This window comes from Bubalus bubalis, chromosome 2 (assembly GCF_019923935.1).
Source record: "Bubalus bubalis isolate 160015118507 breed Murrah chromosome 2, NDDB_SH_1, whole genome shotgun sequence".
NCBI lineage: Eukaryota > Metazoa > Chordata > Mammalia > Artiodactyla > Bovidae > Bubalus > Bubalus bubalis.
In genome coordinates this window covers 34742751-34762074 of record NC_059158.1, presented here as the reverse complement: position 1 = coordinate 34762074, position 19324 = coordinate 34742751, and the positions used below count along the sequence as shown (strand labels likewise).

At 41.1% G+C, this 19324-nt stretch overlaps 2 protein-coding genes across 3 annotated transcripts in view; one reads left to right on the top strand and one right to left on the bottom strand.

The window, feature by feature from the left end:
- XPO5 (exportin 5) overlaps positions 1-15412 on the bottom strand; it is a 45399-nt gene extending 29987 nt beyond the window's left edge. The window contains exons 1-11 of the mRNA XM_006069277.4: positions 15277-15412; positions 13808-13929; positions 12640-12712; positions 11449-11586; positions 11065-11247; positions 8864-8890; positions 8135-8320; positions 7414-7490; positions 2382-2481; positions 1191-1274; positions 440-565 (exon numbers count right to left, since the gene is read on the bottom strand). Coding sequence (XP_006069339.1) covers positions 440-565; positions 1191-1274; positions 2382-2481; positions 7414-7490; positions 8135-8320; positions 8864-8890; positions 11065-11247; positions 11449-11586; positions 12640-12712; positions 13808-13929; positions 15277-15381 — 1221 coding nt within the window. The 5' untranslated portion in view covers positions 15382-15412. The remainder of the gene's footprint in view (positions 1-439; positions 566-1190; positions 1275-2381; positions 2482-7413; positions 7491-8134; positions 8321-8863; positions 8891-11064; positions 11248-11448; positions 11587-12639; positions 12713-13807; positions 13930-15276) is intronic.
- A 173-nt stretch (positions 15413-15585) lies between these two features.
- The window catches only part of POLH (DNA polymerase eta), a 29536-nt gene continuing 25797 nt past the window's right edge, over positions 15586-19324 (top strand). Inside the window, exon 1 of one of the 2 annotated variants that reach the window (XM_044929583.2) lies at positions 15586-15967. In XM_044929583.2, the coding sequence (XP_044785518.2) occupies positions 15586-15967 (382 nt within the window). The remainder of the gene's footprint in view (positions 15968-19324) is intronic. The other variant, XM_006069281.4, reaches the window with a different exon arrangement.

Below are 19324 nucleotides of genomic sequence, written 5' to 3'. Positions count from 1 at the left end.
TGAGGAGACCTCCGCATGTTCATAAGCAACTCTCGACTGAGGGAGTGAGCAACCTGCTTCCACTCTCCCTTTCTTCTCATTCACATTCCTGACTCTCATTTGGCCTTCAGAGAGTCAGATATTCACTTCCTTTGGGCATCGCCCTGACTCCACCCTCCGTTCTGCTTTTAGCTTCTGAAAAGCAGTGGCCACATTTTATGGTCACCGTCACTGCTCTCATCTTCCTAGCACTCGGCTCAACACTTGGCACCTAAGTGCTCGCAAATATCAAAGAGTAGACACAGTAGTGAGGAGACATAATAACGAGCTTTCTTTTTAAGGAATCAAAGACTAATATGCCTAAGGAAAGGATCTCAGTGACCACAGGGCTGTCAGCGGTGCCATCTAAGTCTTAAGATGTGTATTCACCTACATTCCACTTCAGGATCCCACGGCATACCTTGACCAAGTTAGTCATAGAAGCACGCAGATATTTTGGTATTATTGCTAATAGTAAAGGGTCTCGGGATAGGATCTCATGTCGAAAGAGGGCTCCCCAAGTCATCTGAGTTGAAGAGCGCAAAAACTAAAGGAAAAAAAGAAAAACACTCGGTTTAAGGATTTAAGTTTTATATAACCAAGACTATTACTTAGCTCAGCAATTATCCACTATATTTTTCCATGGAAATTAAGCTCCTGTAATACTTCGACTGAAACTGTCCATACTGGAGTACATCAGCAATGACTGGTCACTATGGACCATACAGTAAAAGCAAGACAGGCTGTGGGTCCCGTGCAATACCCAGAGAATGAGCTGAGCTCTACCACTTTCTCTTCTATGCAAGAAAGCATACAGACGCCTCAGGATGATACTACAAGGAAAATCTTGGATTGGATGAAGTTAATTTTGTAATAACACAATTAATCAGACTTTTTTATTTAAAGTATGTTTAGTAGCAAATTACCTGAGAAACACCTCACATCTGATTGAGCATTATCAGAATGGTATTACCTGAAGGGGTAATTGCTGATCTAGACTGCAAAAGCTAACTTGGGAAGAAGATGCAGCAATTCTCTTAATGAAATACCACTAGAGTAATTCCCCAGGATCTTAAGAGTCACATTTTATATGTGAGCTGCTGATTATTTCAGGTCATAGCACTTGATTTTAATTTACTAAAATTTTGATTAGTTATTGCCATAAAGTTTACCTGACTTGGATGAGTTGTGAAAGCAAGAAAAGATTCCAGGTATTTTCCAAAGTTTGCTGGTATTTGTACATCAGAATCCACACCCTGTAGGACAAAAAGGCCGCTATATTAAAATGCTGATGGGGAGGTCAGGGTGGAGAGTGGAGTAAGACAACTTATCTCCTCAAAACTTTCAGTTTTGAAAGGACTTTATTATACTTCCTTGTGGCCTAAGGAAGACATCATTTCAAGGGCAAAACCCCAGAAAAGCTGCTTTACCTCAATCATCATTAAAATCTATTCTGTGATCAAACAATAAAACAAAAGAGCATTCATGGACTTCCTGGTGGTTCAGTGGTTAAGAATCCACCTGCCAGTGCAGGGGACACAGGTTTGATCCCTGGTCCAAGAAGATTCTACATGCCTCAGGGCAACTAAACCCGTGCACCGCAACTACTGAGCCCACTCGCCTAGAGCCTGTGCTCTGCAACAAGAGAAACCACCGCAATGAAGAGTAGCCTGCTCACCGCAACTAGAGAAGACCCTTGCACAGCAATGAAGACCCAGCACAGCCACAAGTAAATGAATAAAAAAAAAGAATATTCATTTCAGAAATCACTTATTTCTTCAGACCTGGTCTAGTCACATTTCTGTGACTCAACCTATTAAATAATCCCTTGATGGTACACATCTTACGCCTGAAACTTCTATCCCCTCAAGCCATTCAAGCCACCAAAAAAGGCACTGATATCAAGTACAAAAGTCTGTACCAACATTCGATCTTTGAACATGTAAGAGAGTTATTTTCAGGTCAATCAGACTAAAGATTTTTTTTTTAATGATTCAATAATATATCCTTTAATTTGGGAAAAGGGTTCTTTATTCGAATCCATGTTTCATGATCTAATAGGACTTTAAAGGGTAAGGCAACCGGTAGACTGAAGTTTTACAAATTCCAAAATGAAGAGAAGCAACACTGATTTTATTGAATAACAGATGTGAATATTTACTATAGATATTAATAACTGACATTAAATAAATCTCTATCATTCAAATTCAATTAAGATAATTTAATCTACAGAATTATAGGAAATAATCTGTAGGGCAATGTTCCCTCAGGCTAAAGTCAAGGGCACGTGTTACCCCTTACACAAATACAACTTTCTAAATCCTGTCCTCAGATGGCCTTGAAACCCTCCACAAAGTGCTCACCAACAATGCACACAGCTGGTTGCCCAGGGCACGCAGCACCTGACAGAGTCTCTTCAGGAAGACATAGTGTTTTTCGACTAAGCCTCCTCCGTCCGCGGTCCTGTGAGACGAGAGAACAGTGAGATTAGCAGCACATCAGGAGCACCACAGATATTCCCCTGGAATGGACTGTATGTGGTCTGTGCTCCAGTATTCAAATTTCAGGTGATTGTTACTGTTGAAAAGAATAATAAAAAAAAATCAACCCCCAGACTGCCTACCAAACACTGAAAGATGGATGGGGAAGAGGGTTCAATGCAATCTTATCCTTTAAGAGGCACCCTAATTTGGGGTATTATATGGTACTGGGGTATTGTGGAATAGTAATGTAAACTCTAAGCACGACTCCACAAAACAATGCATATAAGAAACTACATGAAAAGACAGTGATACCTAGGAAGGACTTGGATCCCTAGGGAAGCATGTAGTAATTCCTTAAAACCACTGACAAAATCAAAAGGACTATACTCAAGAGAATGAGGGACTTCCCTGGTGCTACAGTAGATGGGAATCCACCTGCCAAGGCAGGGGATAAAAGTTCAATCCCTGATCTGGGAAGATTCCATATGCTACAAAGCAACAAGAGAAACCACTGCAATGAGAAGCCTGTGCATTGCAATGAAGAGTAGCCCCTGCTTGCCACAACTAGAGAAAGCCCACACACAGCAATGAAGGTCCAAGTACAGCCAGGATAAATAAATAATAATTATTATAGAGACAGAATGAAAAGATAAGTGATAGGCTGGGCGAAAATATTTACAAAAGACATATTTGATAAAGACTATTATACAATATACACAAGAACTCTTAAAACCCAATAAAAAAACTCTGATTAAAAAATGGGCCAACAGACACCTGATCAAAGAAGATACTCAGATTGGAAATAAACATAAGAAAAGCAGCTCCCCATCAAGTTGATATCAGGGAATTGCAAATACAAAAATGATAGCATTACACACCTATCAGAATGGCCAAAATTTGTAACTCTGAGAACACCAAATGCTGGGGAGGATAAAGAGCAACAGGAACTCTCATTCATTGCTGGTGGGAATGCAAAATAGTTCAGCCACTTTGAAAGACAGTTTAACAGTTTCTTATAAAACTAAACATACTCTTACCATATGATTCAGTAATCACATTCCTTGGTAACTACCCAAAGGAGCTGAAAACATCTCTATACAAAAATCTACATATAGATATTCACAGAAGCCTTATTCATAATTGCAGAAACTTGGAAGCAACCAAGATGCTCTTTAGTAGGAGAATGGATAAACTTTGGTACATCCACACAATAGAATGTTATTCAGTGGTAAAAAGGAATGAGCTGACAAGTCATCAAAGACATGGAGGAACTCTAAATACATGATCCCGAGTGAAAAAAACAACTTGCAAAGGCAACACACAAGACTTTTGACAGTCCCTTGGACTGCAAGGAGATCAAATCAGTTAATCCTAAAGGAAATCAACCCCGAATATTCATTGGACGGCCTCATGCTGAAGCTGAAACTCCAATACTTTGGCTACCTGATGCAAAGAGCCAACTCATTAGAAAAGACCCTGATGCTGGGAAAGACTGAAGGCAGGAGGGAAAGGGGACATCAGAGGGTGAGATGGTTGGATGGCATCACCAACTCGATGGATATGAGTTTGAGCAAGATCTAGGAGTTGGTGAAGGGCAGGGAACCCTGGTGTGCTGCAGTCCATGGGGTCACAAAGAGTCGGATACGACTCAGTGACTGAACAACAACAATACAACATCCTGCTGCTAAGTCGCTTCAGTCGTGTCCGACTCTGTGCGACCCCACAGACGGCAGCCCACCAGGCTCCCCCTTCCCTGGGATTCTCCAGACAAGAAGACTAGAGTGGGTTGCCATTTCCTTCTCCAATGTATGAAAGTGAAAAAGTGGAGTTGCTCAGTCATGTCTGACTCTTTGCAACCCCGTGGACTGTAGCCTACCAGGCTCCTATGTCCATGGGATTTTCCAGGTAAGAGTACTGGAGTGGGTTGCCATTTCCTTCTCTAATACAACATCCTGCTACTGCTGCTGCTAAATCACTTCAGTCGTGTCCAACTCTGTGTGACCCCATAGACAGCAGCCCACCAGGCTCGCCCATCCCTGGGATTCTCCAGGCAAGAACACTGGAATGGGTTGCCATTTCCTTCTCTAATACAACATCTTAGAAAAGGCAAAATTATGGAGAAAGTAAAAAGATCAGTGGTTGCCAGGGATTGGGGTGGGAGAAGAAAGAACAGGCAGAGCATAGAAGATTTTAAGGGCGGTGAAGAAACTCTTTAGGATACTATAATGATAACGCTGAAACCCACAGCATGTACCCATAAAAGGTAGAACATAATATGTGTAACATAATGTATAACACATTGTGTGTCACTGTAAGTTCCTCATCCGTTGTAACATCCATCAGATCATAGAAAAAATAAGAGAGTTCCAGAAAACATCTACTCCTGCTTTACTGACCACGCCAGAGACTTTGACTGTGTGAATCATAACAAACTGTGGAAAATTCTGAAAGAGATGGGAATACCAGACTACCTTACCTGCCTCCTGAGAAACCTGTATGTAGGTCAAGAGGCAACAGTTAGAGCCGGACATGGAACAAACAGACTGGTTCCAAATTGGGAAAGGAGTACGTCAAGCCTGTATGTTGTCACCCTGCTTATTTAACTCATATGCAGAGTACATCAAGTGAAATGTTGGGCTGGATGAAGCACAAGCTGGAGTCAAGACTGACAGGAAAAATATCAATAACCTCTGAAATGCAGATGACACCACCCTTCTGGCAAAAAGCAAGGAGGAACTAAAGAGCCTCTTGATGAAGGTGAAAGAGGAGAGTGAAAAAGCTGGCTTAAAACTCAACATTCAAAAAACGAAGATCATGGCATCCGGTCCCATCACTTCATGGTAAATAGATGGGGAAAAAATGGAAACAGTGAGATACTTTATTTTCTTGAGCTCCAAAATCCCTGCAGATGGTGACTGCAGCCATGAAATTAAAAGATGCTTGCTCCTCAGAAGAAAAGCTTTGACAAGCCTAGACAGCATATTAAAAAGCAGGACACTACTTTGCTGACAAAGGTCCATGTAGTTCAAGCTATGGTTTTTCCAGTAGTCATGTATAAGCTGAGCACCGAAGAATTGGTGCTTTTGAACTGTGGTGTTGGAGAAGACTCTTGAGAGTCCCTTGGACTGCAAGGAGATCCAACCAGTCAATCCTACAGGAAATCAGTCCTGAATGTTCATTAGAAGGACTGATGCTGAAGCTGAAACTCCAATACTCTGGCCACCTGATGCGAAGAACAGACTCATTTGAAAAGACCCTGATGCTAGGAAAGATTGAGGGCAGGAGGAGAAAGGGAAGACAGAGGATGAGATGGTTGGATGGCATCATGACTCAATGGACATGAGTTTGAGCAAGCTCCAGGAGTTGGTGATGGACAGGGAGGCCTGGCGTGCTGCAGTCCATGGGGTCACAAAGAGTTGGACATGACTGAAAGACTGAACTCAACTGAAGTTCATCAACTCTAACAAATGTATCACTGCTGTGGGGGGAGGTCTATAATGGAGAGGCTGTGCATGTGTGAGGGCAGGGAGCATATGGGAAATCTCTGTACCTTCCCCTGAATTTTTCTGTGAACCTTAAACTGCTCAAAAAACATAAAGTCTTTTTTTAAAAGACTGTATTAGAAACATTAACTTGGTGTCTCATTTCTCCAAGTCATTAGTTCAGATGAATAATCACTTAGGTGCTATTTTAGAGTGCAAATATCTCTTTAAATTAAAAAGAGAATTTTTTTTTAGTGGCAAAACCTGACCTAAAATGATTTCACACCAACAAGAATTAATCAGGACTGGCTGGTGTGGACAGCAGCCATGGAGGCAGTACACTATAATGCAAAAAGCATGGGCCTTGGGGTAAGAAAGACCTAGGTAGGTGCTAGTGATGCTGAAAGGCAGGTGGCACCACGGTTTCTGGTGCTGGCTCTCAAGTCTGACCACCTGGTTTGAATTACAGCTTTACTAACCAGTACCAGTGGCACTAATGGAGATGGGATACGTCAGTGGGAATGTCATAATCTTTAGGGAACTAAGAAATGGGACTTGGAAACAGTAACTAAAGTGGCTACCCAAAAGACACAGTATTCATTTAATTAACAAGCCTCCTGAAAAACAGACCTGTAGTATCCACAGGAAAGAAAGCCATCATAAAATCTGTGTTAGAATGGACAGTGAGAGAGTTCAAGTGATATATATGTGTTTTAACATCTTTTCATTTGTCCTTGGCACCACAAGTGAAGAGTGTGGAAGAACAGTGGGTGCTGTGAGTCTGCACCACTTAGAATCCAGTTCTACCTGACTCCTGGGTTAAGAGACACAGATCAGGAAACGCTTTAATATTTTCCAGAGCAATTAGAAGAAAATAAGCACAAGCCATTATTTCAAGACCTAGAATGTGTTTACAGGTTGGTGGAATGCGAGTGGGTGCTAAATCAACAGCCACAACTTATTTCCAGCAGAAGGTCTTCAAAAAGGCTAAACAGTCCCTTTAAGAGTGCCTGATTTTTCTTCTAAAAACATAGGGCATTCCTGGTGGTCCTGTGATTAAGAATCTGCCTTCCAATGCAGAGGACATGGGTTCCATTCCTGGTTGGAGAACTAAGATCCCTCATGCCAACTAAGCCTGCGTGCCTGGACTAGAGAGCCCACATACACTGCAGCCAGAGAAGCCTGCACGCTGCAATGAAGATGCAGCATAGCCAACACACACAGACACACACACACACACAGACACACACACACAGCAAAATAAACCATAAGAACTTCACACTGTCCTTAGAATAAAGCTCAAACTTAAAACAAAACCCAAAAAAACAGTTGACTGACTGCCAACAGTCAGACAGGAACTTTGGATATATCCAAATAAGATACAAAAATGACAAAGAAATTAGAAATCACATAGAAAAGTAGACACTCACTGTGCAGCGGAGAGTATATAATGCATGGCAACATCTCCAAATAAGACCATCAAGGGCTTCCGGTCTTCCAACTTGCCCTAGACCCAATTTTAGGGAAACACAGGTAATACAAACTATGTTACTAAAGACTTCTAAGTACTAACAACTTCTACGCCTATATAATCAAATATACTGACTTCCTAATTTTCACATAGCCCTGGGGCTAACTAAACACTGGAAAAAGGTCAACTCTTTAAATTGAAATCTGGATAAGACGTATTTTAAAATGTGTTGGTACTCCAATTAAATAATTGAATAAAAATTAAATATGCTGGGTAATAATGATGATATGAAAGCAAATTACACCTAAACATAACATTCTTCATGGAGAAAAGTCATGATCTCATTTGTTAGCCAAATCAGCTATAAAGTCAGTTTAGTCACCTTCTACGATTCTCTGACATAATACTATGTGGGTTTTAACATGACATTTATATAGTTTTTTAAATGTGAAGCACCAAAACCCACAAACGTTTCAAGACCCACGTAGCCCTATACATCTCTGTATATCCTGCCAGTGGATTCCTAGAATACCGGCAAACTGTTGTGCAAAAGGCTGGAGTCAAGTAAAAGAAACAAAACACCTAACCCTTTAAATGCCTTTCACCACAGCATGGAGTGGAGCACACACAGGCATCCCTCGGAGGCTGAGGATCCGAGTCAGCCTGAGGTGGCAACTTACTTTCCTGCTGACCGCGATGAGAAGACACTCCGCTGCCCCCAGCTGAAGCTCCTGTTCATTCAGGAGCAGGCACAGCACCTCCAGGAGTTTGCAGTTCTCAGCAGTAATGTGACTCATGGGCACCCAGTCAATGTAGCCTGCCAGAGTGTTCAGTGCCGCGACTCCTACTCGACAGTTTGCTTGGGCCTGCATGAAAAGAAGTAACTCTTAACCGTTAAGTCCTCACTAACAGGCAAGAAAGCTGTGGTTATACCCAACCTCCTTCTGTTTTCTAATTCTAAAAAGAAAACAATGGAAAAAAAATTGCTCACGCAACAGTTACTGATAGGCAACTCAAAGGTTTTTTTCTGATACACAATCATTTCTCAGACAATGGTGCTTCAATATCCGTCAATAAGACCACATGGGCATATGTGGTCATTTTACGTCCTTCAAGAAATCTCAGATATTATAATTTTAACTCCCTTTCACCATAGCTCAGTGATCAAATAAACCAAGGCTGAGGGAATTCCCTGGTGGTCCAGTGGTTAAAACTCTGTGGGTTCGATACTGAGGGCATGGGCTTGATCCCTGGTAGGGGAACTGAAGCTCCTACAAGCCGCACAGCATGGCCAAAAACAAACAAAACAAAACAAAACAAGGCTGAGGTCACCCTCCACCAGGTGTATGCATCCCCGTACCCAAAAGTCTCAAAAAAAGCCTCCTTCCAGCTAAACAGAGAGGTCTTACCTTTGACTCCTGAGAATTATCTGTCTTCTGAAAGAAAAGAAGTATAAGGATCCAATGTTTTTAATGAACAAAAGGCTGTGTAATAACTTTCCACCCCCATAATCTAGGCCCTCAAACAACGATTTTCAAATAGACTCAACTTTTAATTTTGGAACAGAAGACAACTTTACTAAGAACACATAACTGATATTCTCCAGAGGACAGGTTATTTTAGTTTTAGTAATAAGACAGAAGGTTAATATTTAAAGAGCTTACATAAATTTATTAGAACATTAAGATCCAAAAAGACAGTTTCAAAGCGCAGTTCACAAAGAAATACAACTAACAAATGAACAATGGAAGCAGGCTTCATTGCTATTGATGAAAAGAAACAGTTAAAATGTAAGTATTAGCAATTTTTCCATATTAAAAGACACAAATTATAACTGGCAAAGGTATACTGAAATGATGTAATGTTAGTGGAAGAAAGCAAGAAGCAAAATTAAAATGAGTAGTACAATTTATGACCATGTATATATGGACATAACTGTAGGAAAACCACATATACAAAGAATATTAAATGCTAAATAGACCAAAATAATGTCTGTTCAGTATATTAAACAATTTATAATTTTATAAGCAGGAGTAGCAACTCCTGAAGTACTTGAAAACTTACCACCATCAGCATCAGAAAAGATTTGTTTCATAATTCTTTTTTTCAACTTTCAAAAGGTATTTTTTCTAACAAAGAACTAGTATTAAGCCTTCACCAGCGGTGATCAAAGACGGGTGTTAATGGGACAGAGATGAGTAGAACCCTTTCACCAGTATCTACTGATGCTGCCCAAGAAGGAAAAGGGATCCAGGCAACAACAGCCCAGGCCAGCCTTGACCCTCTACTCCCACAAGCCTGCATTCCCATTCGGATCCTATTCTGCCCCTGGAACGAGTGCAGGGCCGGGGGACAGACAGAGAGAGTGAGCCTACACATCCCATCCTAGTTCACCATTCAGCCTACTGCCCAGGGCAGGGGAAAGGATGGAAGCAGAGAAGGAACTACGAGCCAATAAGAAGCTGCAGGTACGAGAAACGTCCCTGGGTATGCTCTGGTCCTGGGAGCCTGGCTTAACAGATGGAGAAAACAGAAACTGAGGCTCAAGAAAAACACCAGTGGATGTTTTTCTAACTTGTGTCACCCTGCTCTAGCATACTGGCTAGATGTCTAGGGCATCAAAGCATTCATAATTTGTTCATTTCTCTTAGGGATTAAATCTCCTAGGGCAAAATAAAAATAATACCTCTTTCACCCTCAATACACATAGGTTTTTTCAATTAAAATACTTTTGATATTTTCTTTTGAAAAATCCTGGGGAGCTATTTTGGGGGAAAGAGTCCATTCTAGTAAAAAGGATGGGGCTTGAATTCCCCACAATCATTAATCAGGGGATCTTCCATAATTACTCTCTGAAAATTGGTTTCTTCATCCATAATACGAAGACAATAGTTTTTGACTCAGGGTTGTTTTTGAGGATTAAATAACATGTAAAGCATGAAAAAGTATATAGCATAATATTAGATACTCATTGTGTCTCCCTACCCTGACAGCTAACAATACTTTGTCTTATCATTTGTGTTAGTATTCTAAAGCTCTCAAAATAAACTTAAGGAAGCTGCTGAGGGCAGAAAAAATAATGAATCTTAATGAATGCTATTTGTGTGAAATAAACATGTATGAGGAGTCTAGATTAGGATTCTGAAACCTCAATCCTATTGACATTTTGGGTCAGATAATTCTTTATTATGGAAAACTGTTCTGGGCACTATAGGATGTTCAGCAGCATGCCTGGCCTCTACCCACTAGATGTCAGCAGCAGCCCCTAGGTGTGACAACCTGGATGGCAAAATTGCCCTCCCACTGAGAAGCACTGACTAAATTTTAAAAAATTTAGCTTCATTTTTACACTAAATCAGGAATTTTCTTTTCTAATAAAAGGGAATTGTTTTTTCTAGTATGTTCGGAACTCACTGACTTGAATCTCCTAGAAAATTAATTCCAGTTTTTCCTGTCATCTTTCTGTTTTGCTTATAAAACAGCCTTTTCTTTTACTGACCTGAACACCCTAGTTCCTTGCTGCAGGATTAACTTCAAAACACACACAAACCCACTCATATCAGAAAACAGAACTTGATGAAAGGTGGGGGGTATAATCGGTATCCCTTACCACTTGTTGGTACTTGTTTACATTTTCTTGAAGTGTGTTAAGGAGAAAACTGAAGATTCTTTCCATGTTCTGGGTTAATGTTTGCTGGATATCCCTTCGTCTTTGAGGGGGTAGTGTCTGAAAGGTCACTACATCCTCTGCCAGCCGCAAAAGAATGAACATCACTAATTCAGTCTGCGTTTCCTACACCAACAGAAAGAAGGTAGTTAAATATGCTTTTTTTAAAAGTGGGGTATGTATAGTTGATTTACAATATTGTGAAAACATGTTTTGCATCATAAATATGACCCAAGGCTCTTTTCTGCTGACAGGACAGACAAACCAGAAAAACTCAGACGAGCAAACAAAAACAAAACCCTGAACTGATACAGCTGTACTGCATACCCCTTGTTTGGAGAGAGTGTCCAATTCTACTAGCATGTCAGGCCAGTGCTGTGGCCACTCCCGCTTGATCATTTCTACTACAATTCGAGACAGAACATCTTTAATATGGTTCTCCTCTTCCAAAATGTTCAGTGTTCCCTGCAAAAGAATAAGTGACATCAAGAGGTTTGCAAGACTGAATTCAAAGGAAAAAACTGGGCTGTAAGAGTGTGGAAAACTTAGGAGCAGGCCTACTTTCAAACTTAACCAACCAACCTGTTCTCCATGTCTGAGTCACCTGTCCTGCATTCTCACTGATCCTTCTTCCCTCTTAAAGCTTAACAGAGGGTTGCATCAGCTAATAAAATGGCTGTCACACGGAGCAAGGAAGACATCACTGTTCTTCTTTACAAACTGAAGAGACTTTCATACTATTTCATTTTGTATGAGTGCCAGAGTAGAAGAGTATAGAAATAAGGAATACATTGAAAGGCTGATAAAGTGAGAGATTCAGGAGCAACTGAATATTTTCCTAATAGTTCTAGGTTTAGAAAACACAGGAAGACCATTACTGGGACTCTCTTCTCAAGTCTGGTATCAAGTTTAATGGATTAAGATTTCTATCACATCTCCCCAGAATTAACAAAATATAAATCCTAGGTAGCTAAGTTAATAATTTTGAAGGGAATTTTTTTTTCCATCAAAGACACTAGACTCTGGGGATGAAAGGGGTATGAATTCCCCTTTTCATGTCCTTTGTTAAAAAGAACATAAAGGCTGTGGATTCTAAATTTGTACAGTTATAGTCAAACTCCCAAAATAAACTCATTTAGCCTATTTTTTTATTGCTAGTAACATAAAATAATTCAATTTAAAATAAAAGGAAACAAACAGCAAAGTGAAATCTAATCTATAACTGATTAATCTAAGACTTTTATTCATTTGTTAAAAATGTTTACTTATCTCTACCCTGTCTCCATAATCTAAAAAATAGAAGTCAACACATAAAGGATTAATTAAACCAAGTAAATGGGATGAACTGTGATTTCCAGTGATGGTGGTTCTTTTTAATTTGAAGGTAACATTTAATATTATATAAATATTTAATATTATGTAGAACCAGTGAATTTTTACACAAATGCTACACTGGAAAAGTCACACTTTGTCTAAACTACCTTGTAAACCCAAGTCTTCCAATCAACCATTCCTTACATTTGCGATCAGCTCCATGACACTGTTCTTCAGATAGACCTTCTCCAATCGAGACATGTTGTTCCATCGAAATCTGGCCACCAAAATGCATAAAGTCAACAGAGCAACATTAGAAGCCTTCTCTTCAGGACAGATTAGCTTTGATTCCTATGTTAAAATTATGCTGGTGATTTTACTCAGAAATTCTACTGTGGATTTTGTATCCTTCAAAAAATGGACAGAAACAGTCCACATTTATTCAAAATGCTAAAAGCAAAAAGAGTTTAATATAGACAGTGACCCATTAATTAGAATTCAGGTAGGATCTGTGCACAGATGAGCTTTCCCCCTTGATTTTATTGACAGACCATAAGCAAATACATATCTGGGACAACTACAACAATGTAGTTGGTTTTCAGAAACTAGAATCTGATAGTACTGACTCCCTTTCTAGACTTGCTTTGTTCAGTCACTAAGTTGTGTCTGACTCTTTGCAACTCCATGGACTGCAGCACACCAGGTTTCCCTGTCCTTCATCTCCTGGAGTTTGCTCAAATTCACGCCCACTGAGTCAGTGATGCTATCTAACCATTTTAGGCTTAGAAGGTAATAACAGCACAATTCCAGAAAAACTGTGACTAAATCTTAAAAGCTGATGGATTCTTCAGATACGCAGTAGGGGTAGGAGACTCAAGTTAGAATAGGTTTTTAGTCATTCTCATATAATCCTGGTTAGAATCCTGCCATGCACACTCAAAACTTAAGGAAAAATAAAGGCAGTGTCTTTCTAGTGTCTAGTCAGGTATTTATTTATTTAGCTGTATTTATTTACAGGTATTTATTTACCTGTAAATAAGGTATTTATTTACCTGTACACCACATTATTATAGGTATTTATTTACCTGTACACCACATTATTATAAAAAGACTCTGAGGTTGGTGGGCATATATTAGGAGCTCAATAAACGCTAAGTGATGTGAGCTAATATTTGCAGAGTGCTTAGTATGTACCATGCACTTTACACAGATGAAGAAACTAGGGAAAGGTTAAGTTCTGTATGAGAGCTCCCAATAGGCTGTGATGACCTCTAGGAAGCATTTCTTTCTGCCTGGAGATTGCTCTTTTCTACTCACCTAAAGACTATCTCTAAGAATAATATAAGAAATAAAGATTTGCTCTCTCACATACTTGACAACGTGTTCCAGGATCTGAAGGCCAAAATGTCTGACGATGGCAATTTGTGTTTTCTCAGCCAACCGCAAACCACAGGGGACACAGACAGGGCACTTTTCTTTAAACTCCTCACAAAACTGAAAAAAAGAAAAGTTAGTGTTTCCCTTAGGAGCCAAGAGAAAGTAGGACTAGGAAAAAAACAAAACTCCAACCTGAGCTATTGTTTTAAGTGGCAAAATTTAGATAAATATTATATAAAGGATTATTTTCACTTTGATAGTTCCAGTGCAATGGCCAATTAGTGTTGGAAAAAATAAATAATGTGACCTATATGAGTAAAAAACTGTTAGCGATAAACCCGAGAAGCACATGGGGGTGAAATGACAAATACTAGGGTTAAAAACCTTTGGTTGGGGGAGGAATAAAGCAAATGTGGAAAAGTCTTTACAACTGCTGAGTTTAGGTGATAGGTATACACAAGATCATTATAGCATTCTACTTATGCTATTTCATAGTAAAACAACAAACAGAACCCAAATACTTCTGATTCCAAATCCTATGGCATACATCTATACATTGTAAAACTTCCTCCAAGTGATGCTCACTCTACTTCATGAAATTACATCTCTTAAAACACACACAGTACTGTTCCAGTGGTCATTTCTCATTGCCCACATACATTGTTTGATGGGGGAATAAACTCAAATCGTATCAGCATCCCCATTTGTTTTGTGTTAGCTTTCCCAATTTACACAAGAATCAGTCTCAGTAGTAGAGAATCTGGCAGTCAAGAAAACTACTTTCAGGAAACCAAAAACCCCTTGCTAAAATGCAAAATAAGTGGTAGAAGTTCACCTTTGCGCAAAATAGTCTAAGAATATCACACAGTAAAAAACATGGGGGTGGGGGGTTGAGAATTAAGCCAGAAATATCCAAGACACAGAAGTGGGTTAGGGACAAGTGTAGGGATGTAAGTAAAAGGGCACTAAGAGAGGCTGGAGCTCGGTTAGGGCGAGTCAGGAGAGTGTGTCAGCAGGAAAACGTTTAGTGAGGGAGACTATAAAGAATGTGGCCGATGTTGGGGACGGGTTGGACACGTGCTCCACGGGAAGGAGATGGGATGCAGGAATGTGGGGGTTAGGGGAATAAAGTGGGTTCAGCCAGCTGTGGAGGGGATCGTGGTGCGGAGAAGAGTACACAGAAGCGGGGAGAGGGGGAGGAGAGGGCAGTGGGGAGTGTCGGTGAGAAGAGACGGCTACAGAAGCAGGGACCAGAGCGTCCCGGGAAAAGGGTAGGCGCGGCGAGCAAAGAAGGCGGGGAGTGGGAAGAGGCGCGGAGAGCTGCAAGGGGGAGGGCCCCCCAGGGTTGGGACGGAGGTCCAGGGGCCGCGTGGGCGGGAGACGGCCAGCGTCGTGGGCTGCGCCGGGACGGCTGAGGCTGGGGGAGGGTCTCGGGGCAAGCCCGGGTCGCCAGAACTCAGATACCTTGAGGGCTTCTAGCCGGTAACGCTGGGTGGAGCTGGGGTCCATCATGATCGTCACCGCTTTAACCAGCTGCTCGCACAACGCGTTCACTCGATCCATCGCCATGAGTAGTGCCACGCACCACGAGCGCGCAGCACCGCAGTCCTGGGAGCACGAGGCACGGACGGCTCCGTTGGCTGGACCACACGCTGGTACCGGGCCGCTGCGGGCCGAGGCGGGGCGGTGAGGAACAGGAGGAGGAGCGTGAGCCGCCGAAGATCCAGCCGGGAAAGAGCCGGCGCTGCGCACGCGCCCGACGTGCCAGTGCGCATGCGCCCGCGGAAGTGGCGGCTCCCTTATGACGGTTGCTCCTTGGTGGGCGGAGCGAGAGACTTTGGGGCCGTGGTACGCAGGCGCGTCAACGGTCCCCGGCGGCGCGCGCGCTGTGCGATTGTCAGGAAGGCGGAGTGCCGGTCGCGCTGGCCAAGGCTGGACCCGCCCGACTGCGCTGGCAGCTGCCTAGGCGAGAGCCGTCTGCGACTCTCGGTTCTTTTCTCCGTCGTTACGGGGAACAAATCTGCCTCGAAACCGACTGATCCGTTCCCAGAAAGGGGACAAATATTCAAGACCGCTTTAACGTCCTTCCAGTGGACACCTAGCCCAGTCTCGACGGCGTCCGCGGGTGGCGGTTTTGCCAAGTGTCGTCACATTGGTAAGAGAATTTAGAACCGTTCGGTATCTCTGTTTTTAGACTTTTCATGTTGCCTTGGCTATTGGTTGTATAATATAGCAGTGATTGAGGACAACATTGGACCAAAATTGCAATGAAGTAGAAAGCGTTGCTTACAGAAAAGGCCCTCGTATTGCCTTTTAAGAGAATTTTTCTTGTGGGGAAAAATGGTAGCTCTTAAACTTCCCTCTTCACTTGTACTTGTTTTCCTTGGCTGTGTTATCACCTGATAGGCACTAAATGTGTTTTGTACAGATCTTGGTAAATCGAGATCGTTAAAGATGAGGAATTGCAAATACCGAAGGTTTGTACAGTTTTGGTCATTTGAGGTGTTTGGTCATTTGAGGTGTAGCCTAATCCTTATTCCCAAAGGAAAGTTTTAACATAGAGTGTGTTTCACTTTTTATCTTTAAAAAGCTGTTGCTTTCTCCAGCAAAATACGTAAACTGAAAACTAAAAGAGTTAAAATCTAAATATCCATTTTTGGTGTTTGAATATTTAGGAAATGTTTGCTGTACTTAAATCACTGCTCCCTGTTCCTACTCCACTTCTAGTATTTGTATCTAATATGGTACTTAGGGGTGTGTGTGTGAGACAATGCATTTACTATTTTTAATAGGATGTAAGTCTGTGTGTGTATATGTGTGTGTGTGAGAGAGAGAGGCATTGCATTTACTGTTTTTAATCCGATGTAAGTCTGTGTGTGTGTGAGACAATGCATTTACTATTTTTAATCCAATGTAGATCTGTGTGTGTATGAGACAATGCATTTGCTATTTTTTAATCAATATTAATCTATTCGAAGACTACACAAAAGCCACTTCAGGGCAAAGTGATTTCTGGTATGTTATGGTTTAAAGTATTACATTCTGCCTGTTTTCAGTGAGTGGAATTTGTAAGGAATTAATGCCTTGACTCGGGGAAAGCAATGGCACCCCACTCCAGTACTCTTGCCTGGAAAATCCCATGGACGGAGGAGCCTGGTAGTCTGCAGTCCATGGGGTGGCTAAGAGTCGGACACGACTGAGCGACTTCAATTTCACTTTTCACTTTCATGCATTGGAGGAGGAAATGGCAACCCACTCCAGTGTTCTTGCCTGGAGAGTCCCAGGGACGGGGGGGCCTGGTGGGCTGCCGTCTATGGGGTTGCCGAGTCTGGACACGACTGAAGCGACTTAACAGCAACAACAGCAATGCCTTGACTACTCTGATTTTTTGAAGTCATCATTTTTCCCCCTAATCTTTAAGCTTTGTAGTAGCATGACACTTTTTTCAAGGTGAATGTTAATTTTTGACACTTAAAAAAAAAAATACAGTTGAGTGCTTACTCAACTGTAAAACCTGTGTTCTTTCATATTTAAATCATGAATTACTGGTATCTCCACAAATATCTTGTTTACATTAGGTCAGTGGTTTCCAATCTCTGCTGCGCGTTAGAGACTTTTAAAAATTGCGATGCCCATGTCACACCCATACTGATTAAGTTAGATGTCTGGTAGTAGAAGCCAGAAATCAATAGTGTTTAAAGGTTCCTAGGTTATTCCAATCTGTAGTAAAGTTTGAGAGCCACTGCTTTCGTTTACTAAAGCCTTCTTTCAGATTTCTAACAATGTTAAATGAAAACATTAGCCTCTGTCAACAGTTTATAAGGTTTGTTCTTTCAATCTAGCATCCATACCTTTACGTATGTCTGTCTACAAATAGTATGTAGTATTTTCTTTTTTTTGTCTTCTTTTTGTCTTCAAAAGTTGAACATGAATAGATAGAAAATCAGCATTAGAACACTACAAAGTAATTGTTACAGGCGAGATCCACTGATGGGTGCTCAGAAGTTCAAAATTTGAAGAGAAATGGGGTATGTGCATAGTCTCAAAGTATCTCTTCTAAGAAAGGAAAAAATAGTAACTACAGTGAGAAACGTAGCAAACACTGTCACTATTCAATGATATGTTTACCATCACTAGTATTAAGACATAGTGACATCATGTACCTCCAAACATGATACATGACTTGAGAAAAGCAGAACACTTCCACAGTGTTCTTGCCTGGAATGCATAACCTCAGTCTTATCAAGAGAAAACATCAGGGCTTCCCTGATGGCTCCATTGTAACGAAGCTACCTGCCAATGCAGGAGACACAGGTTTGATCCCTGACCCAGGAAGATCCCACATGCCTCAGAGCAATTAGGCTGGTGTTCTAGAGCCCAGAAGTCGCTGCTTCTAAAGTCCATGCAACAAGAGAAGCACTGCAGTGCGAAGCCTGCGCATTGCAACTAGACAGTAGCCCCCACTCAACAACTAGAGAAGAGCACAAGCAACAGTGAAGACCCAGCACAGCCAAAAATAAATACAAATTTTTTTTTAAGGAATTTATTTAAAAAAAGGGGGGACAACATCAGACAAACCTAAATTGAGAGATGTTCTCAAAGCAACTGAGTAGTTCCCTTTGAAACTGTCACGGTCATGAGAAACATGAAATGGCACTGATTGGAGAAGACTAAGGAGATGTGATGACTAAGACTGGATCTTAAGCTGGATTCTGGAGCCAAAAATGGACATTAATGGGAGTAACTGGTAAAATTCAAGTAAAGTTTGTAGTGTGAATATTATACTAATGTTCATTTTTTAGTATCGATAATTGTGCTGTGTAAAATGTAGCATTAGGGGAAACTGGGTATGGAGAACCCTACTATGTTTGCAACTTTTCTGTAAGTATAAAAGTTTTTCAAAATAAAGAGTTTTAAAATTCACATGAATGCTTTGACACTATATATTATTTTGTGCTTCTCTTTACCCTGAACTTATATTTGAAATTTGTCTGTCCATTAGATTAACTGTTGGCTTTATCCCACCATTGATGTACACTGTAATTTGCATTTGTACATGCAGTTTGCATTGATGTACATGTAATTTGCATTTCCCTATGCCTAATGACACTGAAAAGGCAGCGGAACCAGAGATCAAATTGCCAACATCCACTGGATCATGGAAAAAGCAAGCAAGTTCCAGAAAAACATCTATTTCTGCTTTATTGACTAGGCCAAAGCCTTTGACTGTGTGGATCACAATAAACTGGAAAATTCTGAAAGAGATGGGAATACCAGACCACCTGATCTGCCTCTTGAGAAATTTGTATGCAGGTCAGGAAGCAACAGTTAGAACTGGACATGGAACAACAGACTGGTTCCAAATAGGAAAAGGAGTACATCAAGGCTGTATATTGTCACCCTGCTTTATTTAACTTATATGCAGAGTACATCATGAAAAACGCTGGGCTGGAAGAAACACAAGCTGGAATCAAGATTGCCGGGAGAAATATCAATAACCTCAGATATGCAG